The sequence below is a fragment of the Choristoneura fumiferana genome, chromosome 11, assembly GCF_025370935.1.
Source record: "Choristoneura fumiferana chromosome 11, NRCan_CFum_1, whole genome shotgun sequence".
Taxonomy (NCBI): domain Eukaryota; kingdom Metazoa; phylum Arthropoda; class Insecta; order Lepidoptera; family Tortricidae; genus Choristoneura; species Choristoneura fumiferana.
Window position 1 is genome coordinate 4,822,422 of NC_133482.1, and position 27,310 is coordinate 4,849,731.

Here is a 27,310-nt window from a genome sequence, read left to right on the forward strand (position 1 = left end):
AGATATTTTTAAAACTTATGTACGATGGTTGTATGGATATATTTTCTTTGCCTATTTCTAGATAAATTTGTATAGTAGTGTCAGTGTCAGTAGTAGTAAGTGTCAGTTCAGTTAGAGTTATAGTGGTGGACGCTTGGCTACGCGGCTTTTGTGTTTGTTTTATCCTATAAATAATGCTTTTGTATAGTAGTCATTAACATTTCGATAAACCAAGATGTTTTACCATGTAAGTATGAAGATAATCATACAGATCATCAACACAATATCCACGCAACTAAAACTAAGTAATGTTACAGATATCACTAGAACATGAAATTTTGTTGCATCCACGATACTTCGGTCCACAGTTGTTAGACACAGTAAAACAGAAACTTTATACGGAAGTTGAAGGAACATGTACAGGAAAGTAAGTAGTTTTTGTAGATATGTACTAAGTACCTATTGCTTTAGTCCGTACGCTAATGTAATGAGCATGGAATGTACCTAAAAAAAACTTTATTCAAAATATTTTTTCAGGTACGGTTTTGTGATAGCTGTAACTACAATTGACAACATTGGGGCTGGCCTCATACAGCCAGGGCAAGGATTTGTAGTCTACCCAATCAAATATAAGGCTATAGTTTTTAGACCATTTAAAGGAGAAGTTCTGGATGCAATTGTTACACAGGTTAACAAGGTTTGTACATGCAATTTTTATGGATGTGTTGGTGATACTAGGATTCTTTACCCTTTTGTATACTTGGGCGTAGATCAGGGATGGGGAAACTGTGGCCCGCGGGCCATCTCCAGCCCGCGAAGGGTTGAAATCCGGCCCACAACCATCAAACACAAAAATTTGTCTTAACAACACAAGAAGTCTGTTAAAAACAAATAGCATGCGCACTGTCTTTCTTTAAATGGATGGACTACAGCTGCTATGCTGTATCCTCTTCTATCACATTGGATAGTTGGTTGGGACCTCTCAGTCGCACATATTCACTCGCAGCAATATTTCACTTTTTAAAATTCAACAACCGGAATTCAGGACTGATTTTTTGCAGACAACCCTATACCACCATGTTTGTAATGAAATAATCTTTATTTTCATTTAACTTTAATTCATTAACCAGACCGGTGCAAGTTACTAGTATTGATTTACCTGTATATACCTGCCTACCCAAGAGTTGTGATGGGAAAAGAACAGGCATGCTAAAGTTTTCATATTCTATGGACATCATACTTTCGATTGGTATGGAATTTGTCTATTAACCAACCGTTAAAAAAAATGATTTTAATTATTAATTAATCATATTCTGGACTGAAATTTTTTAGACAACCCATATGCAATATATTTATTGACATATTAAATTTAATATAAAATATTTTTCATCCATTAACCAGTTCGGTGAAGGTCATTCATTCTTAAACGGATCTTCAACTAATTAGCTTTTCTGATTGAATGGTGGATAACTCAATACTGTTGAGCAATTGCAAAATATATGGAAAAGATTGATAAATTGTTCCTGCTTCAATCAATAATTTTTCTATTTGCAGGTGGGCATGTTTGCTCAAATTGGACCATTAAGCTGTTTTATATCTCATCATGTAAGTTATCTTAAAGAAATGCTAATCACATGCAAGGCCGGATTAACTGCGGCTAATCCAGCCCTGATCGCATGAAGACAGGGAATCCAATCAATCAATTTAACACTTGTTTATTGTTCCCAGTCAATCCCAGCAGACATGGAGTTCTGTCCAAATGTGAATCCACCATGCTACAAGAGCAAGCAAGAAGACAATGTGATCCAGGAGGAGGATGTTATCAGATTAAAGATTGTGGGCACCAGAGTTGATGCTACTGGTATTGTAAGTATCCTAGACGCAACAACAAGCATTACTCGAAATAAGTCATTGGTGATTTGTAGATATAATTTTTACATTCATTCTACATAGAAAAGGCAAATTTATAGGAATAACTTTTCTATGTGAGGATTTTGAATTCGTGGGTTTTTTTCAGGGGCAGACAATCAATTTAGCTTGGTGTTATCTCTGGCCAAACGCATGTTTCCTAGTTAGGTACTTTGTATTGAATCTTATTTACTTGGATATTTTGTACTGAATGTTTTTTTTTGTTTGTTTCAGTTTGCTATTGGGACCCTGATGGACGATTATTTAGGATTAGTGACACAGTGAATAAGTGATATGAACTCTGAAGTTTCAAATAAAATAACAGAAATTATTCAGTATTTATTTGGCATTCAAATAATGGGGTAAAGTTCCATACATAATGTAACAAAACAATTTATTAAAAAAGGACAATATTTGGACACTTTCAGTCTATTAGGGCAGCATGAGTGCGGTGGTTCATGTAAAACCTATTGATCATGATTTTATTCTATAATTAAAGTCTTAAATCTATAAGAAACAAGTCAATTACGAAATATTGTCATTCCTATTAGCGCTGAACTTTAACATACTTAAATATATTCAAAAGATAAATTTCGTTGCACACAGCTAACCAATACATGATACACAAACAAAACACCTGGTGAGGTACAGAAGCTGAAGCTAAGTGTTTCCTCGAATGCCAAATGTTGCATTAGCTCTAGTGCTTTTAAATACTGTCTTCTATCTTGCGTAGAGACCTTCGCGTCGATGAGTTATTCATTATCCTAGTCATAATTATGTACAAAATGTTAATAGTTAAATTATAAAAAGTAATTAAATTTGTCAAAAGTAAAATTATCCAAAGGGACGATTCAAAATCTTTGGTTCACTTGTTTCTCCTCATTATGTACAATCATCTCAATAAATAAAACCTAAACAAACTATTTATTACAATGCAATATGGCCTCTAAATAAATAATACTCAATATGAGATCAGAAACACAAGTAAGCAAACAATTCTAAAATTGCTCAACAGGCTGAAAACAAATCATACAGAAGAGTACAATAAGCATAAAAGCTACAGACATACTTGTACAGTCAGCAACAAAAATATCCAGTGCCAAAATATGTATACTTACAGGACCTTATTGCCTGAACATTAAGGTTGTTTATACATATTTTTTGCACTTTGGCTGTATTCATGTTTTTGTTGCTGACTGTACATACCTCCATAATATAATTTGCTACACCAACAGTGTATAGGGCCTTACATTATCTAAGATCATTAGCGTAAAATGCATAAATTTCAGTTAGATTCTATATCATGTATAACCATAAAATATTGATTTATAACATTGTGCATATCAGTATAGTATATAATAGATGCTATATAATTTGTAAACAATAAGTAATCATCTTGCAGTCACAATAAATTTGCACAAGTTGCTCACTGCATATGAGACGCCAAGAACAATGAACCGCCTGGCGTCGAAGCCTGGAACTGAAACACTAACTAGCATTTCATTTAGGCATGTAACATCGTTCTCGCTTGTTCACAAGGCACAACACAAGATCTCAGGGGAAACAAATGGTGCAATCGTAACTAGGGGAATGACAATCAAGGGATTAATCTGGACTCTGGATATTCCATATGCAAGTGAATGTACATTTGAGCATGACATTTCGCAGTATACAATGCAATTATCTATAGTGAATAGAAATTTATATTATTTGGAGATTTCAATACCATTGGAAAATCCATAATCAGAAATATTTCTGAATCAGGGGATATGAAGATTGTTTATGACTGATATAGCTAGTTTTACGACTATGAATGAATTTTAAATACAGGACATAAGAAGGGTTCGTAAGCTTAGATTAGGGGGCTATGTATGAGTGATGAAGGATGCCTAGCGAGTATCAACATTTACTTACGTATCTAACCATATTTGCTATGATGGTACATTACATACGTATGAGCATTGCTGAGCTTGGTTTTGTCAAAGAAGATAGTCATATTTAATTCCACTGGGAATCGAAGTTTGGACCACCTCTCGGACTTGCTAATCCAATAGTAGTCAATGTTCATGTGTAACATCTTACAGGGCTACCTTTCGTGGCCGCACTAATATTTGAACTAATCGAAATCGCACTCGCAGAAACGTATTGTAAAGTGAGTAAAATCGTTGCGCGTTTTCTTTATTATTCCGATGTAGAATTTTATTTTCTAGGCCACAAAATAGACAATGCAAGTCTTAGATTTAGAGTAAAATGTCGACACAGGCAGATCGTAAAGTTACCGTCGTAGAGAAGGGATAGATTAGATTAATGTTACACTATCTAACTGCGGAATATATTTCTTAACACTCAATAGTCTAAACTGTAACATTTATCGATAACACCATTAATTTAACAGCAATAATACTGACAGCTTTATAATAAAGAAGTCTATAAGAGTGGAATATAATGATTACTTTATATAGTGGATTGAATTTCCTGAGCTATGGTTAACTATGATTATGTTGATTTTTGCTTCCCCGTCCCCTGGTAACTGAAATCGTCCATCCTGACACTCGGAACCGAACACCACTATACCTGATTGCTCTTGTGATCTGAAGTAAACGCGGATTAATACAGTTGAATTGATATGCTTCTCGCTAATTAATAAAATAAAGCTATATATCATTTATTCCGATTCTATAAACTCTCTGGATCGACGGCGTCGTCGTAGGTTAAACCTGCCGCCGAAGCGACGATGTTCCGTTCATTTTCAAGATCTATCGAATGCTTCAGATCATTTACTTTTTCGTGGCACGCTGGGTTTCCTGCGCGCGAGTGTAACACCAAGTCCATCAATCTATCTTTGATACTTTAAGTAAAGAGTTGTCCTCATGTGACCTCGAGTCGTTTCCATCTTAGAGGCTCGCATCCAGACAAGATTTACGTTGAAATTCAACTATCGATTGTAACTAACGGAAGACCAACACAATGTTAAACGGCACTTTCAAAGTCAATCATTAGATTGCTTAAACATGTAACCATGATCCGTTGTACTTCGTATTCAGTTCACTGGTGAAATTTTGGTGTGACAGCGCAGACAGGTGCCATGTAGTGTTCAGTCAGTCTCCTCAGCCTCTATGCGGACGCCGCTGGGCGCTCACTGCCGGACGTGGAAGCACTGGCACTAGGCGTGCGGGTGTCACGAGGCGGGGGCGGCGCGCGCGCCCGCGCCGCACGGGTCGGCGGGCGGCGCCACGGCCGGCGACACCGGCCCGCGGACCGCCTCGATGTAATCCTTTATTAGCGTCGCGATCTGGTACGCCTGTGGGAACAGTGGATGGTTTAATAAAGGCTGACGGAAATACTGCGGTATAACACTTAATGGTAAAGACTGTAACCAGCATTAGTCAGCAGCTGGTCGTTTAGGGGAGCACTGACCTGGTCGGTGGACAGCACGAGCTTGGCGTGCTTGCGCTCGGCGCGCGTGACCAGCAGCAGCGCGCGCGGCGCGGGCGACACGGCCAGCAGCTGGTCGTGGTCGTGCGACACGAGCGCCGCGCGTGACCCGCGCCGCAGCAGCGTCAGCCCGCGCGCGTCCACGCCCAGCCACAGCGCGCGCGGCCAGTTCGACGTAAACGATTGCTGTAAATTACATTTCACTTAAAAAAATAGTTCAAAATTTTGGTGTTTTACTATGTTGTCAAACCGATTGAATGGTATTATGATTGGTTTTTTGGAGTCTTTTTGTATTTTTTATTTCAACTCCAAATTTTTTTACTTTTGCGTTACGTTACTTTTACGGGTATCCCGTGAAACCATATCGAAAATAAAAACTGAGACATGGATGCTCAGAAAAACCAGAAAAAGAGACCAGAGAAATTCGTGTCTAGATTCCTGTCCAGCAGTGGTGTAGGGGTTATAGCACGCAGCACGGATTGCTGAGGACCTGGGTTCGATTCCCAGTGCTGGTCTCTTTTTCTGGTTTTTCTGTGCATCCATGTCTCAGTTTGTTTTTTTCGATACGTTTGAATGGTATCTGAAAATCATCTTAAAAACCTAGTGAAAAAGTGGCCGAATCTCGTTTGAAGCGTGACTAACCGAATCTCGTCTGCATAGGTTTTTTTTTAGGAGTGCGATATTCACACTTCGCTCATAGATGGTCCGTATTTCGCGGCTTAAGGTAGCATTTAAGTGTTGGTGATCGTGATCGCGACAGGCGACGCAACACGCCAATATCGAAATACCGTCAGCACGCGAGCGTGGAAAGGCTACAAGACTAGGTCTCACCATGACATCAAAGATGGTGGCCCTGGTGAGCGGCCAGGAGCTGGCTAGTGTGAGCGCGCGCTGCATGGCGGCGTGGGGGGGCGTCCCGCGCAGCGCCAGGTGGTGCAGCCGCACGGCGGGCGCCGGCAGCGCCAGCCGCGCGGGCAGCACGGCCGCCGCCGCCGCCGCGCACTCCTCGCCGCCGCCCGCGCACTCGCCGCCCACCACTTGCGCGTGCAGCGCTGCCACCATCACCTGTACAAAAACACACCACGCAACATGTACAGGGTGTTACATTCATATCGGTCAATATGGGAAACTCTAACATATACTCAAACTATAACATATACGAAGATCGGTTCTTATGAGCCATGTCATCGATTTCAGTAACCAGAAAAACTGCATTCATACTTTAAAAAAAACTTGTACTCAGCTCGGGACTAGGACCCGGACGTTTTCAAAATAAAACTTACATTATTTCTATTTGGATATCGATAGTGTAGGGCATAAGGTTCAAAAGGTATTGCTGGGTGGGATAGAACCGGTCGTAGTTTTTTTTTTTGACATTCATAAGTGCTTCTTATAGCCTAAATTGAATAAAGATATTTTGACTTTGAATTTGATGATTTCTACGTCGCTCGTTTTATTTTCCAGAGAAAATTTGTGTTCCATGCATATTCCCTATTGCGGCTGCGAGGACTTGACCCGACCGGAGGCGCGGCGCAATTTATCTGTTCTTTGGAATCGTAATGCTCATAGCATTGTATAGCGGTTAACGGGCAATGCAATTAGAAAATCGGTTGTCGCGTAGTCGGCCCCGGATGCCATTTTTTTATAATATACTTAAAATTTTCTGGGCTAGAAGGTAACAACGCGGTTTGAATCGTGAACTTTTTTAAACTTTATCAAAAAGGCGACTCACCGCTTCGTCAGTCTCGATGGGCAGGCGGTCGTGCCTGATAGAGTGCAGCACTTGGTAATACAGTAATTCCATCTCAGCTGTGCAGGCCGTGTGCAGCGGCCGCTCGCCCAGGAACAGACGCTTCTTGAATACTAGTCTAAAAACACAAGGATAATTAGTCAATTGGATAGAGATAGTTGAAGGCAAGGCCTCGCCTAGCCATCCCTATACGTATAATGGGTGGTTAACAAGAGATGAGGTATTGTCTAAAGCGCAGCCACTCGCTATCGCATTTATCATTTCTTTCTACCCTAATCTCATATAACTGGATTATGGAAAGACGTGGTGTAAAAAAATGGGATTTCGAATGTGTTAGACAATACAGTTCTGTTTGTTCTGGTGGCCAAGTATTTTTTTTTATATAAAGCTAATACGATGATTTATAATAACAGTATTAAAATTACTTTGTAATTATGATTACAAAAAGCAAAGTTTTAATTATAGTCATTGAGTCTGAGTTTGTCATGGTTATTAAGTAAGTAGATATTCAGTTAGATTCAAACAAAATTGATCACCTACTTAGTGTAATCAACCAGCGCACAATTTATTTAAACTTTTACTAACTGAAGGAGCGGCCATACCGCTGTTTAAAAAACGGCGACGGTACGGAATCGCAGAGACGCATCGTATGCGCACCGTTTTTTTGCATGCTTTCCACACCGCTGCATAAAATACGCAAACGGTGCGGAAACGCAGTGACGTGCCGTAAACGTCACGACTTTTGTTCGGTAAAGTCCTGACGCTTACGGCACGTCACTGCGATTCCGTACCGTCACCGTTTTTTAAACAGCGGTGTGGCCGCTCCTTATACCGTATGATAATCGTCTCCTGGGTCGTGAGTTCAACCAGAATCGGCCCAATATGAATCTGGCCGCAGTTTTTCCTCGTAGGCGGCATTAGTATAGGTACCTGCAAGCGGCGGCGGTGGCGCCGGCCTTCTCCCAGCGGGCCAAAACATCCCCGACCCGCTCGGCGCCGCCCAGCGCGCGCTCGCCCGCCCCCGCCGGCGTCGAGTTCGCGCACACCTCGTATAGCGCGTAACCTGTGCACACATCAGTATGAACGAATATGATCTAACCTAAACAATTTTTAATACGAGATCAATCAAGACTCAATCATCAATCTACATTTGTGAACGAAATTTCAACTCAGTGAGACCACTAGAAGGAATTAAATTCGACTTTTGACTCGTAGATTTTAACTGACAACCTGACACGGTAAGTTAAAGCCAATAAAAATGTGTTTCTGATGTCAGACATATTAATTTAAACAAACAAGTGAATTCAATGAATAATTGTCTGTCCAGGCAGGAGCGTTACTTTAATCGCTTTCATACACACATAGGTACAGTAAGTAAAAAAAAATTACCCTTATTGTGGCACGGACCGTCGTAATATAGCGCAATTATTTTGAGTGATTTATTTTTGTAACAGTATTATTTTTAGCATTTAATGAACTATCAACAAATTATTTTGCTAACCCACGACTAACCTACCTCATCCTAAGCGGCTTAGGGCGCGAGTGAGCAAAGTAATCTGGGGGCACGGCAGTGCCCCCGCCAAGTCGAGCAAAACAAAAACAAAGGCACGGCCGTACCATACTTTTCTCGAATCCATTCAGGCTATTTTCAACATTGTTTAAAGTTCATTGATATGGACCTCGTTAAGAAACGCCTGATTAATTAAATTACAGCATGTCAGTTATTGACCTGTGGCCGCGTCGCTGAGGCCGATCTTCTCCCGCAGCATGGCCACGAGGTGGTCTGCGGTGGCGGCGGGCCCGAACACCAGCCCCAGCTGCTTCCCGTCCAGCAGCAGCACGCGCACGTGCAGCGGCCGCCGCGCCGCCGCGCACAGCAGCTCCTCCTTGGAGGGGGCCGCCGCTCGCCGGGGGACTTGGGCTATGCTCAGCGCCACCTAGTGACAGTTTAATATATTCTAATCATAGCTGTTGCCCGCAACGCCGTCCGCGTTCAACCCATCTGTGCGCACGGCGCTATGTGTGGGTAAACACACAAACACGTAAAATAACACGTGTTGCGCTGTCTGACGACGACGGCCGCGTCACACAAATTATAACCTAACCAACAAAAAGTTGGAAAACCCCCGACTTTGTCACTTCAAAGTTCAATATCTAAAAAACGGCTGAACCGATTTTGATAAAACATGTCTAAGAACCATCGCTATAAAACCTGCTATCAAATCGGTCCACCCGTTTAAGAGCTACGGTGCCATAGACAGACAGACACACACAGACACACTTAGCGGTCAAACTTATAACACCCCTCTTTTTGCGTCGGGGGTTATAAACTGTATAATTAAAAGCGCACGCACACGCATGAGTTGAACTATCTGTATTATGATATGTTTCCCGTGTGCACCGACCTGTTCGGCGCGGCGCGCGAACTTGCCCTCCTCGCCGGCGTGCAGCGCGGTGCCCCGGTAGCGCAGGTGAGCCAGCAGCAGCCGCCGCACCGGCTTGGTGGGGGGCAGCGCCGCGCCCACCGCCGCGCACAGCAGCGCCCAGTGCCGCGCCGACACGCGCGACGCCGGCTCCGGGTGCTCCGTCGTCTGGACACAATAGACAGTACACATCAGGACCGGGAACCTCCAACTATATTGGCCTAATAATATTCTTGTTTTGTTTCATTTTTCATTATCATTCAATACATATATAATTTTACATACAAACTTATACAAAACATTACTTATGTGTGCAGCAAGAGAGCAAAGGTGTTATTTATTCCTGGGATTGATGATTTTAAATCCCGAGTAAGCGAAGGATTCTATAATTGAATTACGAGTGTCACAAGCAATTTTAGGTTAGAATTCTGAGCGCAGCGAGATGCAAAAATACTTTGATCTTGTGTGACATATGTTTGTTTGTTTCACCTCAGCAGCGAGAACATACATATTAAAGGTAAAAAAAATATACAACACGGAAAAAAAGCTTAAATATAAAAGCCCCACGCGGTCGTCGCTCTCGCTCTGCCGGCTGCTGTCTCTGTCGCACGCACCTGCTTAATGAGCTGCACGTACAGCTCGCTGAGCAGCGTGTCCTTCTGCAGACAGCGCTGCAGAAGCGCCTGCGCGAGCGCCACGCGGTCATCGCTCTCGCTCTCCTGGCTGCTGACGCTGTTGTTGTTTGCCAGGTTGGTGGTGCTGCCCTCGTTCGTGTTCAGACCGGCGTGACTCATTATATCCTATTGACAAAATAGGAATGAAAACAAATCGTCGAAGACTCTCTTGGGCTAACCCCAGAAAATGATATTTAAAGCACCAACATTTTAGCAATACGGTCGGAATAATCGTACCGCACGTGATCGCATAGTGTCGCTACATTAGTGCTCTTGCCAAGTAAAATGAATCGACGCGGCATTACTGCCATGCGTCAGGAATTGTGAAGGCACCCTGAACAGCTGCATGAAAGTACATGGGACATGAACGGCAAAAATCCAAACACGATAGCAATTTACAAAAAGTTTACCACAACGAACCACTTCAGCAGTCCATGGTGGAGGGGGGGCATGCGGCTAACCTTGAATATCTGCATGGCGGCGACCTCTTCAGCCTCGTTGAGCTTGGTGAGGCTGTGCGGCAGCGTGCGCGACCAGCACCAGTAGCCGGCCGGGAAGCCCTTGTAGCACTCGCCCTGCGTCTCCGCCGCCATGTCCAGACGGACCTTCTCGAGTCTATGCTTGCTTAGTCTGTGGACAATCATGGTATCATCAAGGAAATATGCTAGCGTTCCTTGTATTTGTTCTCTCTTGTTGGTGATAGTGGACGTCAAATAACAAGAAAGAGGGAACTCTGCCAGCATCAACGATACTTGTCTAAGGGCGATTGCTTTAAATAATTTGTTTTGTAGTTGTCAATTAGATAGAGAGATCCAACATACCGACTTTTAGTGCCATGACTTTAAACAGCTAACGGAGTTCCTGAATTGTCGAAACTGTCATCCTAATCCTCGGCCTATCAGGTTGCTGAGCAGAAGCCTCTCTCAGAATGGGATGCCTTCGACTGTAGTTCCTACGCGGACTCAGCGTACGGTAAAGTTGAAACATTTTGATGTGAGCTCATGTATTCACAGTGGCATTGCATTTCAGTTCATTAATATACCTCCTGAGCGTGTTCCTCAAGAAGTTCCCAGCGGAGACTTCGGAAGGCCTCCTCAGCACGCCAGAGTCGACGAGCGCGCGCCGGGCGCTCTTGAGCGCGGCGGCGAGACGCGAGCGCTCGGACGCGGGCGCGGCACGGCGCGGCGGCTCGTCCGCTAAGCCATTCGCTAACACCGGGCTGTATGCAGCCATCAGCCATGCCGCTTCGTTCTTCTGAGGCGACTCTAGAACTATGCATCTAAGGAGAAAAAAAAAACAGTTGAGTTCTGTAACTCAACTCGAAGTCTGTACCTAGCGAATGTTTTGCCATCGTATTTTGTCGGATAAGTTCGTATTTATCTTCCTTTCTCAATTGGCTCAGGATGACTTCGTCCACAGTCCCATTTCGTCACCTTCTTAAATCGTCCACAGTGCCATGTCGTCAGCCTACAATTTCTAAATCGTCACCTTCCTAACTCGTCCACTTTCTGATATCGTCCATACTCCATTTTGTCTACATTCCTATTTCGACCACAGTGCCAACTCGTCCACGTTTACCAGACGCTCTCTCACATAGATGGTCAATTTAAGCGTTTAAATAGCAAAATATCCCGAGAGTCATTTGCAAAAAAAAGCCCCTTTTCAATAATAATTTATAGAGCATTTATATTAGTCTGGATAATGAACAATGCAATAATGTTGACGTGTTAGCACTGTAGTCGAAATAAAACTGTTAACGAGTCGGTACTGTGGCCCACATAAGAAAGCGGACAAGATAGGAAAGTGACGATGTGGGAAGGTTGGCGAATCAGAACAGTAGATTATATGAGAATGAGGACGATTTAAGAAGGTGACGAAATGGGTCTGTGGACAAAGTCATCCTGAGCCTCTCAATTAACACCAGTAAACTTTACTAAGCTAGTTGAGAAAGCGAGATAAATACGAAATTTTCCGACAAGATCCGGTGGCAAAACATTATTCACTAGATCTGTACATTACAAATTGTCTTTATTTCACACCACAAATCAGTACAATAATTATTAGGGTAGACGATAGGCGGTTTTATCGCTTTGAGTTTTTACATAAAGAGCCATCTGTCGCGAATTCACGCGATTCCTGAACGAATGTGAGTATTTAAGATTACAATACTGGTAACATTGTGAAAAAAGATGGAGGGAAAGGGTAGATTTGAAGGAAATATGTTTTAGTTTTTTGGCAGAAAGGAGGAGAGAGACGAGCAAGATTAAGAGAGTTTAACGGAAATATGATTAAGAATTATGGTACGAAATTGTGAGTGAATGAGATGATATGAACACAAGCTACAAAGACTGCACGGGTAAGTGCTTATACTGATCATACAACAACGAGAGAGGAATACGTTGAGAGGTTAAGTCAGAGTAAATGTAGAACATGGTGGAACAGGGGAGGTCTATGGGGAAGGAGGAGGACCGTCCAAGGGACCACTGGGTCCCGCAGATTGAGGTGAGCGAGATTCCGTGATTGGAATGGGTCGGATTGCTAATGGGAGAATCCTACTATGATGAAGTAGCTCTCGGTTTGACCCATGGTACCAATCACGGCACTCACCTGTTGTATTAAGTAGAGCTTATGGATAGCTCTAACCTCTCAACGTAGGACGATCTAAAACCTTGTCGCATTAAGGCTACTAACTTTAATTTGAACTTAGGCACAGAGTTATTATGTTTATTCCCAATAACTACCCTTTAAGAAATGTGGCGACAAAATGGTGGAGATTGCTGGGATATGCTTCCATTAAGTAATGATACTCTGATAATGCTAGACGATTTATGAAAAAAAAAACGAAAGATATATGAGCATCCCATACATACCCTATCTTATCATTATCAGCCATGAGTCCCCGTAGTGGGCGTGCTAATGTATTTGCACATAAGAGCCTTGCATTAGGCATTGCTAAAGTATCAGCAACCATGAGTCCCCGTAGTGGGCGTGCTAATGTATTTGCACATAAGAGCCTTGCATTAGGCATTGCTAAAGTATCAGCAACCATGAGTCCCGTAGTGGGCGTGCTAATGTATTTGCACATAAGAGCCTTGCATTAGGCATTGCTAAAGTATCAGCAGCCATGAGTCCCCGTAGTGGGCGTGCTAATGTATTTGCACATAAGAGCCTTGCATTAGGCATTGCTAAAGTATCAGCAACCATGAGTCCCCGTAGTGGGCGTGCTAATGTATTTGCACATAAGAGCCTTGCATTAGGCATTGCTAAAGTATCAGCAACCATGAGTCCCCGTAGTGGGCGTGCTAATGTATTTGCACATAAGAGCCTTGCATTAGGCATTGCTAAAGTATCAGCAACCATGAGTCCCCGTAGTGGGCGTGCTAATGTATTTGCACATAAGAGCCTTGCATTAGGCATTGCTAAAGTATCAGCAGCCATGAGTTCCCGTAGTGGGCGTGCTAATGTATTTGCACATAAGAGCCTTGCATTAGGCATTGCTAAAGTATCAGCAACCATGAGTCCCCGTAGTGGGCGTGCTAATGTATTTGCACATAAGAGCCTTGCATTAGGCATTGCTAAAGTATCAGCAGCCATGAGTTCCCGTAGTGGGCGTGCTAATGTATTTGCACACAAGAGCCTTGTATTAGGCACAGCTAAAGTATCAGCTACTACGAGTCCCCGTAGTGGACGTATTCGTATTTATGTTTGCGGGTCACATAGGAAATAAAAAGGTTACCTACAAAAGAAAAAAATATATAGCTATCACGAAATAAAGCAGTGAAAGTTGTACGAAAAGACTGAATTACGCTAAAAAGTAAAGCTCGGGGAAAATGCGAATGAGAAGAATGAGAATGACAAAACAAGGAGAATAAGTTTTAGTAAGCGTGGATTTTACCGATCGGGGAAAGATGGGAGAACGAAAAAATTTACTACCTACAGATAAATAATGATTTCGGGATAATGAACTAACAATGTCTTATCGGGCTTTGAATTGTAGTGTAGTTTAAGTGGAAAACAGCCAAATGCCGTATTATACTCTAGCTTTGCAACGTGAGAATACATAATGTAATATATATTGTGTGTGATTGTTGTCTTGTCTCTCTCTCTCTCTCTCTCTCCTTTTATCGACGTAGTAATACAAGAGCGTCTCACTGCCTCGACTGTGTGTTCGTATGTTAATTGTGTTACATTCTAAGATACGTACAACGATATGAAATCAAGAATTTAGTGATTTTTTAAGACTTATTTTAAATTACGGCTAATTCATGATAAAATAATCGATTATTAAATCGATATAAATTCTTACGCTGGCAACACCGGCAGCGGTTTTCAATGCGATAGTCTGCATACGTCAATCAGAACGTATCCACTGTTTTTATTGGTTAAAATGAGATGGGTTATCAGTTTCATTTTTTGTATTGGTTGTTAACGGAATCAAGTTCACGAAACAATTACCGTAACTGAGAACTGACTTACTATGAAACTATTTTAACTGTTCGTTTCAACTTGTTTTGTGAACCGGTGAGCGTTTGTTTTCTTTTGAACAACTTTGAATGCGTACAATTAATTTAAAAGGTGATCTGCAAGGAAAATAATAAACCGTGAGACATTATTTTAGCACCAAACGTATCAGAAAATGCAAGGAAAGTGGAGGTCCTGAAACGTTTGCAAACCAGTACAGAAAACGTGAGGTATGTAAAAGGGAAAAAGTCATGGCGGATTACTTTACTTTTGTTGATATTAAATCTTTATCCTATAGATTAAACCATATCACGATCGTAGTTTATGCTATTCCGTTGTGCCAGAGGATGATATGGTACGATGTTTAATGCCATGAAGAGCCTAGCACACCACAAGCCTATTGCAATGTCTTTTGGAATTACGCACCCGTTGTTATTTTGTTCTTTTCACTCCTTTTCAGACATTTAACCCAACGCGTACAAAGCTATACAATATAAGAGTATATCGCTAATTTTTCCGACATGGAGCAATTCCTGCGCAAAAAGCTAGAACGGCGAAAGGAAGTACTGAATGAATATATAAGGGGAGCCGAGCAAACACTGAATGAGTGCAGAAGTGGTATAGTGATACATCATCAAGATATAATAAAGTGGGACATTAGCTTGAAGCAGTCTATTAGTGAGATTAAGAAGGATTTAGACGAATACATTAATAAAGGGTGTGAAAGTAATACTGATTTTTTAGACCTAATATTAAATGAAAAGTTAAAGGGTGAAAGGGTGCTGATCGAACTTCGAGTAATTATAAACCTATTTGCAAAGACATCTTCGAAGGATGTACTAAAACCACAACACGACACGGCAATTACTGTAAAGCTACCGAAGTTGGAACTAGCTAAATTTGATGGAGACATCCTAAAGTGGACAATGTTCTGGGACAGGTTTGAAGCTAATATTCACAATCAAAACCTGAAAGATGTGGAAAAACTAGCCTATTTGCTTAGCTCTCTTGAAGGCAGAGCAAAGGAAGCAGTTGAGGGCCTGAGCATCACAAATAATAATTATAATGTTGCAATTGACACATTGAAGGCTAGATATGGAAATATCAATAAGGTAATTGACTCCCACTATGAAGCTCTATCAAAACTAACGAGATGCAATTACACCCCAGAAAGTTGCAGGAAAAACCTAAACGAAATTGAGAAACACCTTAGGGTTTTGACATCTTTAGGTGAAAATAATGAAAGTAACCATCTTAGAAGTTTAATTTTGGAAAAATTTCCTGATAGGGTCCTTTATGAAGTTAATCTTCTGACAGCAAATAATCAGACGGTCTCCTCTATTCGTAGTACACTGGATGTTGTCATAACAGCAATGGAGAGAGCTCAAATGCACAATGAACAATCCATACCAATTACTTCAACAGAAGCATTCCACATTAGTGCTAAAAAACCTACCTTCTTCAAGGGTAAAAGGTCAACCAGAGAGCCCATTGGTAACATAGCCACTGTGAGCGCCAAAAGAGTTAAAATTTCTTGCATCTTCTGCAATGGTGCTCATTATAACGATGAGTGCAAAACAGTAATAAATTTACAGGATAGGCGAAAGAAACTTATAAATAGATGTTTTATGTGCCTAAGAGAAGGCCATAGAGCTGCGGACTGCAGGCTGTCAAAAATCTGTTATCACTGTAAAGGCAACCACAACCGAGCTTTGTGCCCAAAGAAGAACTCTCTGGGTAAGATTCAAACCAATGCATCGACAATTAATGCAATGGGTCAATGTTTCAAGTCAAAATCTTTTTTACAGACAGCCACAGCGCAGGTGGTTCACAAGAATAATAAACAAGACTGCAGAATACTTCTCGACTGCGGGAGTCAGAGGAGTTATATCACTTCCGGACTGGCACAACAACTTAATATGACACCTAAAAATAAAGAATTATTGCTAATTTTCACTTTCGGAGCTCAAAAACCTACTGAGACGTTAAGTCCATGCTCAGAAATAATCATCCGAACAAAAAGAGGTATAGAAAAGAACATAAATGTTAATATTGTGCCGCACATCACCGATAGAATACCTAAACCAAATATTCCTAAGAATAATTTAGTGGATGTGCTGGCAGATAGTGGCTCACCAGAAAATCAAGCTATAGATGTACTAATAGGTAATGATTATTACTTTTCTTTTATCAAAAACAATACTGTACAAATTGACAGTGACCTATTTTTGGTTGATACAGATTTTGGATGGGTTGTATCTGGTCATGTCAATATGAATGATGTACGAAATGAAGATGAATTAACAGTTATAACCTATCATCAAAGTAGCCGAGAATGTACATGTTATACAGAGCCGGATTTACCTTTGAGACATTCTGACATAAAATTTCTTTGGAGTCTGGAGAATATTGGAATAACTGACTCAGTGAAGGCATCCAGAGAGGAAGATGCAATTCATTCCTTCAATGAGACTGTAGTATATGAAAAGGGCCGATACTATGTTAAATGGCCATGGACTATATATCCACCGCAACTACCCACAAATTACGGCTTGGCATATGGCAGACTTAAAGGTTTACTACTACGATTGAATGAATCTACACTTCAAGAATATAATGAAATAATTAAGGAGCAACTTGAGGCTGGTGTAATAGAAGTTATAAAGGCTGGTCCAGAGGTATCCTGTCAGTCCGTTCCTCCAATACATTACCTTCCCCACCATATCGTGAAGCAAAATGGGAAACGAGGGCGCGTGGTATATGATGCCTCAGCTAGATTAAAAGACCAACAGAGTCTTAACGAATGCATGTACAAAGGACCTTGCATGCTTCAAGATCTAACAGCCTTACTACTCAATTTTAGAGTGTACCGAATAGGAATCATAGCCGATGTCGAAAAGGCATTTTTACAAGTTGGCTTACAAGAAGAGGATAGAGAAGTAACAAGGTTCTTGTGGATAAAGGACATTAATAAAACACTGTCTAATGAAAACATATTACACCTCAGATTCTGTAGAGTCCCGTTTGGTGTCATATCTAGTCCGTTCCTACTGACTGCTACCATACGCTACCATATTTCCAAGAAAAATAGCAAATTGCTTACGAATGTAGCAAACAAGTGCTATGTTGATAATGTGGTGACTGGTTCCAGAACTACAGCAGAAGCCATCCAGCTATTCAATGAAACTAGAGACACATTTGAAGAACTGTCAATGAATTTGAGGGATTGGACATCTAACGACAAGGACTTTATCCAAATAATACCTGAACAACATAGATCAAAGGACACAGACGAAATAAAGGTCTTGGGACTATTATGGGATAAAACAAAAGATATACTCACCCTGAACGTAAATAAAGAAATATTGACTAAGAACAATTTTAATAAAGTTACAAAAAGAGAAGTTTTGAGAACCCTGGCATCGGTTTATGATCCATGTGGCATAGTGTCACCAGCACTCCTGCCAGTCAAACTATTCCTGCAAAATCTATGGAAAGAGAATTATAAATGGGATACTGCTCTACCTCAAGAATTAATAATAAAATGGAGAGCCATTATGCTTAATCTACATGAAATTAAAAGGGTTCACATACCACGATATGTAGGAACAAGTTCAAGCGAAAAATTGGAAAATGAATTGCATTGTTTCACAGACGCGTCGAAGGACGCCTATGCAGCAGTGGTGTATTTGCGTTCAAGCGATGGTTGCGATGTGAAGACAGCATTTTTATTATCAAAAAGTAGAGTTATACCACTAGAAAGGGAAAAGAAATCGGGAAACAGAGAAGGAAGAAAAAATGGAGGTCCAACAAGTAAAAAGAAGCCTCTTACTATTCCACAGTTGGAACTTCTAGGTTGTGTGATCGGAAATCGTTTGTTAACATATCTGAAAGAAACCATAGAGCTGCCTATAACCAGACAGTACATGTGGACGGACAGTTTAGTTGTCCTTACTTGGATCCACTCAAATAAGCTTCAACCACCTTTCGTAGCAAACAGGTTAGCAGAAATTAAACAAAATTCTGAAGTAGAGACATACTACATAAATACAAAAGAGAATCCGGCTGATATTGCGACTCGACCAGAACTTTGGATGCAGAAGTATAAGTTATGGCTTAGAGGCCCGAACTTTTTGACTAAAAATAAAGACAAATGGCCTAATGATATGCACCTTCATAACCACCAGGCTCTGTCGCTTCACTCCGCAGTGGCGGAGGGTCTGGAAGAACAGCCTCCAGATTCATGTAGAACCGACAGTAGAATTGAGGACAAAACAGTCGAACAAAGTGTAGTTGATTCTCAAGTTCAGGAAATAAGAGATCTGCAACATAAGTATTTTCCGGAAGAAAGTAAAGGTAGACAGACTGATCTCACTCGCAATTTAGGCCTTTATACAGACGTCGACGGGCTGTTACGATGCAAGGGCCGGATGATGCATGCCAATTGGCCATACGACATGAGATATCCTGTACTGTTACACAGGGATAGTGAATTCGCAAAAAACGCGATAAAAGAAATACATGAGGAAAATTACCATGTTGGCCCGTCTCACACCCTAAATCTGGTTCGCCAAAAGTTCTGGGTGCCAAAAGGGAGATCTGCAGTGGAAAGAATAATCAAAAAATGCCCGCAATGTGTCAAGCATGGAGGCGGACCATACCCTTTACCTCCAACTCCAGCTTTACCAGCAGAGCGTGCAAACTATAGTACACCATTCAGCTATACTGGTATTGATTACTTTGGACCAATGTATGTGAATACGGAAGATGGACCACAGAAAAGATGGGTGTGCCTGTTGACATGCTTGGCAGTAAGGGCCATACATTTAGAAATCGTGAAGAATTTGACTGCAGACGAATGTATAATGGCATTGAGAAGGTTCATTGCATCAAGAAATGTGCCAGTACAGATTGTCTCCGACAATGCAATGTATTTCAAATTATGCTCTGAGATCTTGAACAGCGAACACTGTATTAAGAATAAAATTAAGTGGAAATTCATACCTCAGTTAGCGCCATGGCATGGCGCCTGTTATGAAAGACTCGTGGGACTTGTCAAGCATTGTATGAAGAGGACACTTGAAAAACGATTGTTAAATGACACACAAGCCCTTACTGTGATTAAGGAAATTGAGGCGGTCGTCAACACTCGACCATTGACCCGTGTAAGTCCTGACTTGGAGATTGTGCTTAGACCGTCAGATTTCCTCTCGTTAGGTGATTGTTTGAACTTAGAATTATCTGAAGACTTTGGAACAGAGCAAGCAGTGACAGTGACAAAACAGAACCTGATTGAAAGTTGGAGAAGAGGTCAAAACATGCTGAATCAGTTCAAAACTATGTTCATAAACCAATATTTGACGAGTCTCAGAGAACGATACCAACATTCTCCTCAACAGCCCAGAATCAAATCGCCAAAGGAACCGAGTGTGGGCGATATAGTACAAATAAAAGGTGAATCCAAGAACCGAGTTAATTGGAAGGTTGGTAAGATCGTTAATCTAATAAAGAGTTCCGATGGACAATTTAGAGTGGCTCAGGTACAAGTAAAAGACAGCATTTTCACCCGGTCTATTGGACATCTATATCCTCTGGAACTTGACGAATCGTGTCAATCACAATTAGAAGAAAAGGGAGTTGAACGTATACCAATAAGTGGGAACATACCAGTAAATGGAGAGACTAATAATGGCATCAGTCAAATACAGAAGTCACCGGAAGACGACGAGGGAAATAACATTTTGTTAAAGGAACCAGGAACACCTGAGATAGCTCCTGTAAGAGATATAGAAGAAATAGGAGATAGCAGCGAAGTGACATCTGAAAAGGTGTCGCAACCTATGCAAGTAAATAACGATGAAGATACTCCATCTATTGAAACTGAGACAAATGAAGTAGGAATGGAGGATGAGACTCATTCACGCGAAGTTGTAGCGAGACGAGCCGCAGCGATTCGAGCAAGAGAGAAAATTGCTGAGTGGACTCGTCTGCTTTTTGCCAGATTATAAACAGCTTCCTCGTCGTTGGGAGTGTCGCGAATTCACGCGATTCCTGAACGAATGTGAGTATTTAAGATTTCAATACTGGTAACATTGTGAGAAAAAGATGGAGGGAAAGGGTAGATTTGAGGGAGATATGTTTTTTAGTTTTAGGCAGAAAGGAGGAGAGAGACGAGCAAGATTAAGAGAGTTCAACGGAAATATGATTAAGAATTATGGTACGAAATTGTGAGTGAATGAGATGATATGAACACAAGCTACAAAGACTGCCCGGGTAAGTGCTTATACTGATTATACAACAACGAGAGAGGAATACGTTGAGAGGTTAAGTCAGAGTAAATGTAGAACATGGTGGAACAGGGGAGGTCTATGGGGAAGGAGGAGGACCGTCCAAGGGACCACTGGGTCCCGCAGATTGAGGTGAGCAAGATTCCGTGATTGGAATGGGTCGGATTGCTAATGGGAGAATCCTACTATGATGAAGTAGCTCTCGGTTTGACCCATGGTACCAATCACGGCACTCACCTGTTGTATTAAGTAGAGCTTATGGATAGCTCTAACCTCTCAACGTAGGACGATCTAAAACCTTGTCGCATTAAGGCTACTAACTTTAATTTGAACTTAGGCACAGAGTTATTATGTTTATTCCCAATAACTACCCTTTAAGAAATGTGGCGACACCTATAGCAGTCCACTGCTGGACATAGGCCTCCCCAATGAGCGTCATTGCGCCCTGTCCTCGGCTAGACGCATCCAGCTTCCACCAGCAGCCTTTCGCAGATTGTCACGCGGTCTCCACTCAAGAACTTAAGACGTACTTAAGAAATACTTGTCATTAAATACAATGTATTAATTTAATTTTATAAGCGTTACGAATAAATTAAAATCAATTACAATCTTATCTATAAGGACATTATAATTTTCCCCTTTCCGTGCGGAGTTTGTCAAAGGTGTGAAATACCTGTAGTAATTCCAATATTATTGTGCTAATTGTGCTAATTGTACTATTGTATTAAAAATCGATTATTTTTTCACATCCCTACCTCACAGTCAGGAGTGCAAACAACTCTAAAATTGGTTGTCAGAAAACGTAATGTCAGATCGAAAAGGGTTGCCAGCCCTTTCCCTATTCTTGACATTTTAAATTGTTTATTTGCGAACAAGTGTCAAGTTATTTATTCAGTGACGGGCGGCGGTGTTTAGTACACATTCGCTCTGGAACGTGATTTGATGGACCTTTTGTGAATGTTAACATGGGTTTTAATGGATACGACGAAATATAATATTTATATAAACTACTTATATTTTCCTTATGTACTAAAAAAAAAAAATGTGTGTGTGTGTGTGTGTGTGTGTGTGTGTGTGTGTGTGTGTGTGTGTGTGTGTGTGTGTGTGTGTGTGTGTGTGTGTGTGTGTGTGCGTGTGTGTGTGTGTGTGTGTGTGTGTGTGTGTGTGTGTGTGTGTGTGTGTGTGTGTGTGTGTGCGTGTGTGTGTGTGTTAACTTTTTATTGCACATAAAAATTTAAAAATAAAGCTACGCCGTAGGCCGAAAAAAGCATACTTAGGGTGAACTTATCGCTAGAAAATCACAAAAGTTTGACTGTATAAGAGTTATCACACACAGGCAAAGTCGAGTTGTTGTTCCAAATTAGGAAAACCCTTACAAATACTTTAAATGCAATAGTAAATCTGTTTGTTACTTCTTCACGCTTAATCCGCTGAACGGATTTAGATATGAAGAGTTTTCTTGAATTTTTTCATCGGGCTTTATAGTGATATTTTCAAGTACCTATCTCAAAACATTTCTTCTATCTAAATCTCAATCTAAATCATCCTAATGAAGAATCAAACCGTTTATTATCGGTGTAATCGGCGGCCGCGGTCGCAAAATCGGCGAGCCTCGATTAGCCCCGCCATTTTGTTGTGATATGCCACCCGCCGTGAAGTAGGCGCACCAGGCGGCGTGGAAATGACGGATAAATTAGTTTGGCTCTCAATGGCGTTTCGCTAGCACTATGAGATTGGTTGATTATTTTATGTAGCTAGGGTGGAATGTGATCGGAGAAGCGAATATTAGCAATTTTTGATTTGATGCGTAACATATTTTGATTCGATTTTCAAAGTATAATGCATCAAAAACATGGCTAAGAACATTTTTAATCAAAAATTCCGATGAAAAATCTTCACGGGCGCGTTCAGTCTGACTATAAATTACGAATGAAAACCGCGAAAACACAGAAAAATCAATCAAACTTAAACTGAAATGTTTCAACGTACCAAAAGTCACAATTCATCACAAACATTCCCGTAAACGCGGCATAATTAGTGGAACATATATGGTAACCCTACACGCGGCCGCTGTGGCCACACGCCATGCGAGTTTCGGGTCGCTTACGGCCACTTTGAGGTCGAGCCCGCCACCTAACTGCCTACCTAGTTCATGTGTACCTATGAAATACTCGTTTTACTTACTTATGTTTCGTTAGTTGAGACATTGGCGTACTTAATTTTTGTCAGCAATGGTCTAAAATGCATTCGCGTATACGAACACACTGAGCACCGAGGTGTGACGTGTGACGGGATGCGGCACATTTCATTGAGAGATTGCGTCAAAGTGGTATTCTTTTGAACTAATTCTGAAAGTATCAAATACAATGATGTGCGTTAGAGGCACTGAAAATCCCTTCCATCCTATATTATTAGTACCTACCTATGAGAGAGTTTTACCAGTACCTATTTCAATCCCAATCAGTATCCTGTTGCATAATTATATTGTAGAAGAAGAAATGAATCAGGCCTAAAGCAAAGTTATTAGAAAACGATATACAGTGTGCTTGTGTGTGATACAATTTTAATTTATTAAAATTTCAAGCTAATTGTAACTTTCTTCAATACATGTGGCAAAAAACTGATAGCAGTAGAAACAAGTAGAACTATCCATTCAAGGTATGTTCTTGTCAGAAGTTATTACTTTGTTGTCACCTAAAATATTTTCGAAAACAGATCAGCGATCAAAGAGTTATTTTTATTTACTTTTTTTCCATCATATCAAATTACCATGTTTTTCGAAGACAGTTGTCATTTTGATTTGTTGTCCATAGCTCCATTAATCAACGAGTTAGTCATCGTAGGCTAATAAATTTTGCTTCTAAGCAACCCACGCCTCGTGTGTACGAACCTTAATCTTTTCTTATGGCGCGTTGCTTTTATCGTTCAATGCTCCGTTCGAGCCGACATTGAAAATTGTCTTAGTAATTTTATTTATTTAGAAGCTGTCGGATCGCGAAACGTTTTTGCTATAAATGGCATTTAATTATTTAACGTTACGTTTTGTATTTTGCCTTTCGTTTCGTGGGAAAATCGTGATCGTCCACAATCAAACCTAGCTTCTGTATCAAAAGTCTCAAAGAAAATACATAAGATGAGCCTGTCAGGTTATGTCCGTGCATAAATAAAAAAATAATGTGTCACCTAAAATTATAAGAGGCTGAAGTACTATAATTATTATAATCCATGCTTACAACGATATAAGGAAATTAAAAAGAAGAAACAGCATTTAATTCGTAGCTGCCTCCGCAAACGCATCGGTAACTGAAGACGACCGCGCGCCAAAACTTTTCCAAGCAACTGTCAAAGTTGGCGCGAATTTTCTCTCCAGCGCGCATGCGCGCGCTCCCTCTCGCTCGGTCTGCGGGTAACCCCGGCGCGAGGTTTGCGGCGGGAAAAATGTGTGTTTTGGTGTGCCGATAGCGGGAGGCCACAGCACGCAGCCCCGCCCCGCTAACGCGTCTTGAGCCACTTAGTCGGTAAGACGACGGGCACACTGCGAGAAATAGCGAATTCGTAAGAACTTCAGTGTTGCTATAGGGAAAGGTATTGCAGTACTGACTGGGTTGTAGGTTTGAAGGATTTGGGTATCTGTAAAATTGTAAGAACTATTGTGTAGGCTATAAGGATTTAGGAATGATTTAGTGACGCATTTGGAATTAGTGTTTGACTAAAGAGGTTTTAGGAAGTCATTTTCAGCTTAGGGGTATGTTGTTGTGTATGAGTTCTGGGAAGATTTTTTTGATGCTCGAGATTTTTTTGTGTGGCTTTTGAGAGGAAGATAATTTGAACGTTAAGATGTTTATAGACAATAAAAGAGAAATTCTTGGTTTTTGTTTCGTAGACTTTGTGGACGCCGTCTTACTTTCCGGCCAGATATGGAGCCGCGAGCTGTCAAAATGGAGTGGGAAAAAAGGCGGGAATGCGGCTCCACTTTATGTGAGGCTCGTCATTGCGGGAAGGAGAGCGCGCGCTATGCGGTAAGGTGTTAGAGCGGGACGTCGAACACAACGTGGTTTATAAGAAAACCCAAGACGTTGGGGCGTGTTTGGCGGGTGGGCGTGTGGTCGACGCGTCGGTGTGAGTGCGATCATTTGTGGCGGCAGGTGTGTGGGTGAGGGCCGCTCATCCTTTTGTCAACGGCTGTATCGGCTTCTGGCTTTAGTTATTAAAGTACGCTGTTAAATTTTATGACGGTATAAAATTTCCATTCTCAGGTTTGGTGTTATGGGTTTTTTGATGCTCGTACTTGATTTTAGATTAATTGCTGAATAAAGTAACACTCGAAGGCAATTTTGAATTACGTTGCCTATCTAATGTATGTTTACCATGTTTGTATAAATTACATTGTATCTTACTAATACCCACTATAAATGCGAAAGCAACTTACTTTTTCTATCTGTCTGTTACCTCATCATGCTTAAACTATTGAACCGATTCCTAACTATTCATATTTTTTTGCTACGTCATCTTAATTTTTCAGTAATTCTGCTTAAAATTCTGCACTCATAATTTCAATTCATAATTTATAAGGACCATCAGCCAAATAAGTGGTTTATCAATTTTTAAACAAGTTCCTATCAAATGAGTAGGTATGTCGATCGCTAAAGTCGAACTTTCAAGTTGACAGACACGTCTATTGGCCTTATTGTTTTGTGACATGCAAACGATTATCAACTTTAGAGTGGTAGACCACATATTTGGCTGATGGTACCTAACTTCTCTGTCAGTTGCGCTTACGCAGATTTTATTTTGTGTCAGTCAAAACTGACAGGAAAACGCCAGTATTAAATTATGTTAATAATATTATGCAATCTTGCTAAGATATTTAATAGACATTATAATGCACTTGTAAACTTTTAGACTGGGCACGGTAAAATAGTGATTTCAAAAAAATGCAACTTGGTTTAAAGTACAATAACATACATTCAGGGTTTCAGTTATTTTATTAACATCTCTCGTATGTAACTATATACTGATCCGTTATTTTTGTTCATGTTTACGTACTCGAGGCGTTTGTTTATGCTAAATTTAGACTTCCTGTTTATTCAGTCGAAGGTTTCCAGTATCACTGGAAGAGAACGTATTTTTGGAGAAATAGGAGCTTTAGCTGTTTCACCATCCATTGATTTTGACGGATAAATGTGATGCCGTCTTTGTTTGTTTTGTATCCGTCAAATAAAATTAATCAATGTATGGTGAAACAACAAAAGAAATACTAATCGAATAACGAAAACCTCAACTAAATCAGTCAGAGGTCTACATAAATAGTCTTCTGTCACACGGTAGAAGACGAGGGTAGAAAGAGATGGTGAATTCGATGGCGAACGTGCTGACGACGCACCGGCGCACTGGCGTTAGGCCTCAGATCAGTAGTTTTTGAGAAAATCATGAACATACATACAGTAGAACAAATTGAATCATGACCCAGGGTGGAACCTTGTAATAATCAATTTCACTATGATTTCCTTGACAAAAGTATGAGATGTCAAAATGACATTAGTAGCACAAAGGTTCTACCCTGGGTCATGATTCAATTTGTTCGACTGTACTTACGCTCTTATGTACCGGGCCAAACAGAGAACATTTATTTTTGGAACCCTAACCCTTGGAGTACCTCTGGATTACTGGTGGTATTATTGTGATTACGAGTGTAATGACTACATGGTAATTGTCTATGTTTTATTAAAAAAATTAACTAACCTAAATTTTAACCAGATATTTTTTCTTCGCTGTTTAAACATTGGCTGCATATCTATAGTTTCTTTATATAGTATATTACGAGTATGGAAAATTGCATTATGATTGGTTTTTTGGGATCTTTTTGTATTTTTTATTTCAACTCCAAATTTGTTATTTTTACGGGTATCCCGTGAAAACCATATCGAAAATACAAACTGAGACAGAAAAACCAGAAAAAGAGACCAGCGCTGGGAATCGAACCCAGGTCCTCAGCATTCCGTGCTGAATGCTATAAACCCCTACACTACCGCTGGACAGGAATCTAGACACAAATTTCTCCTATGCACACATACTCAGGTTGTTTTTTTCCCACTACGCTACTTAAGCAGCAGCACTAGCGACATCTATGTTTCGCTCTCATCGAGAGACGTAACACTCTTTTGGAACTAACCGCTCACCCAGACAAGAGATGTCGCTACTAAGCAATCAAATTATGATTGGTTTTTTGGAGTACGAGAGAGTAGTGGTCGTGTTCTACTCGTGACCACGGCCACTGTAATGTGGTCGAAACGTCGAGGTAAATATTACTCGTGTGTGTATTGGCGTGATAAGTCCTGATTGTGGTATTTTTAACCCCCGGCCCCCGACGCAAAAAGAGGGGTGTTGTGTTAT

General features: G+C 40.8%; 3 protein-coding genes across 7 annotated transcripts; 2 read left to right on the forward strand and 1 right to left on the reverse strand.

Annotated features, from left to right (window-relative positions):
• Positions 1-94: 94 nt before the first annotated feature.
• Positions 95-2,218, forward strand: LOC141432548 (DNA-directed RNA polymerase II subunit RPB7-like). The gene is made up of 6 exons (XM_074094159.1): positions 95-226; positions 297-406; positions 517-676; positions 1,534-1,584; positions 1,708-1,845; positions 2,122-2,218. Exons 1-6 carry the CDS (start codon positions 215-217, stop codon positions 2,170-2,172), a joined length of 522 nt encoding a protein of 173 aa, XP_073950260.1. The 5' UTR covers positions 95-214; the 3' UTR covers positions 2,173-2,218.
• Positions 2,214-11,698, reverse strand: LOC141432972 (pleckstrin homology domain-containing family H member 1-like). The gene is made up of 11 exons (XM_074094810.1): positions 11,658-11,698; positions 11,212-11,448; positions 10,631-10,799; positions 10,110-10,295; positions 9,478-9,663; positions 8,802-9,009; positions 8,003-8,135; positions 7,055-7,190; positions 6,154-6,387; positions 5,305-5,508; positions 2,214-5,188 (listed from the first exon to the last, which is right to left on the reverse strand). The coding sequence occupies exons 1-11, from the start codon at positions 11,696-11,698 to the stop codon at positions 5,066-5,068; spliced, it is 1,857 nt and encodes a 618-aa protein (XP_073950911.1). The 3' UTR covers positions 2,214-5,065.
• A 2,666-nt stretch (positions 11,699-14,364) lies between these two features.
• Positions 14,365-21,303, forward strand: LOC141432544 (uncharacterized). Of its 5 annotated transcripts, none has more exons than XR_012451842.1 (2): positions 14,365-20,691; positions 20,777-21,303. XR_012451842.1 is itself a non-coding variant. In XM_074094155.1 (2 exons), the coding sequence occupies exons 1-2, from the start codon at positions 15,152-15,154 to the stop codon at positions 16,468-16,470; spliced, it is 1,248 nt and encodes a 415-aa protein (XP_073950256.1). In that variant the 5' UTR covers positions 14,365-15,151; the 3' UTR covers positions 16,471-21,303. The 5 variants fall into 5 exon arrangements, 3 of the variants coding, with proteins under 3 accessions (XP_073950256.1, XP_073950254.1, XP_073950255.1); XR_012451841.1 differs by having other exon boundaries at positions 20,783-21,303; XM_074094155.1 differs by having other exon boundaries at positions 14,365-16,367; positions 16,439-21,303.
• Positions 21,304-27,310: the final 6,007 nt, after the last annotated feature.

What these genes read in the sequence shown, in the direction of transcription:
- LOC141432548 (XM_074094159.1), top strand. An exon ending in GAAGGAACATGTACAGGAAA is followed by an intron (nt 407 to 516) that starts GTAAGTAGTTTT and finishes ATATTTTTTCAG; the next exon opens with GTACGGTTTTGTGATAGCTG. An exon ending in GCTGTTTTATATCTCATCAT is followed by an intron (nt 1,585 to 1,707) that starts GTAAGTTATCTT and finishes TATTGTTCCCAG; the next exon opens with TCAATCCCAGCAGACATGGA.
- LOC141432972 (XM_074094810.1), bottom strand. Translation starts at nt 11,698, where the DNA reads ATGGAGTATGGACGATATCAGAAAGTGGACGAGTTAGGAAG. An exon ending in TTGAGGAACACGCTCAGGAG is followed by an intron (nt 10,800 to 11,211) that starts GTATATTAATGA and finishes GATTGTCCACAG; the next exon opens with ACTAAGCAAGCATAGACTCG. An exon ending in TCGTGCTGTCCACCGACCAG is followed by an intron (nt 5,189 to 5,304) that starts GTCAGTGCTCCC and finishes CTGTTCCCACAG; the next exon opens with GCGTACCAGATCGCGACGCT.
- LOC141432544 (XM_074094153.1), top strand. Translation starts at nt 15,152, where the DNA reads ATGGAGCAATTCCTGCGCAAAAAGCTAGAACGGCGAAAGGAAGTACTG.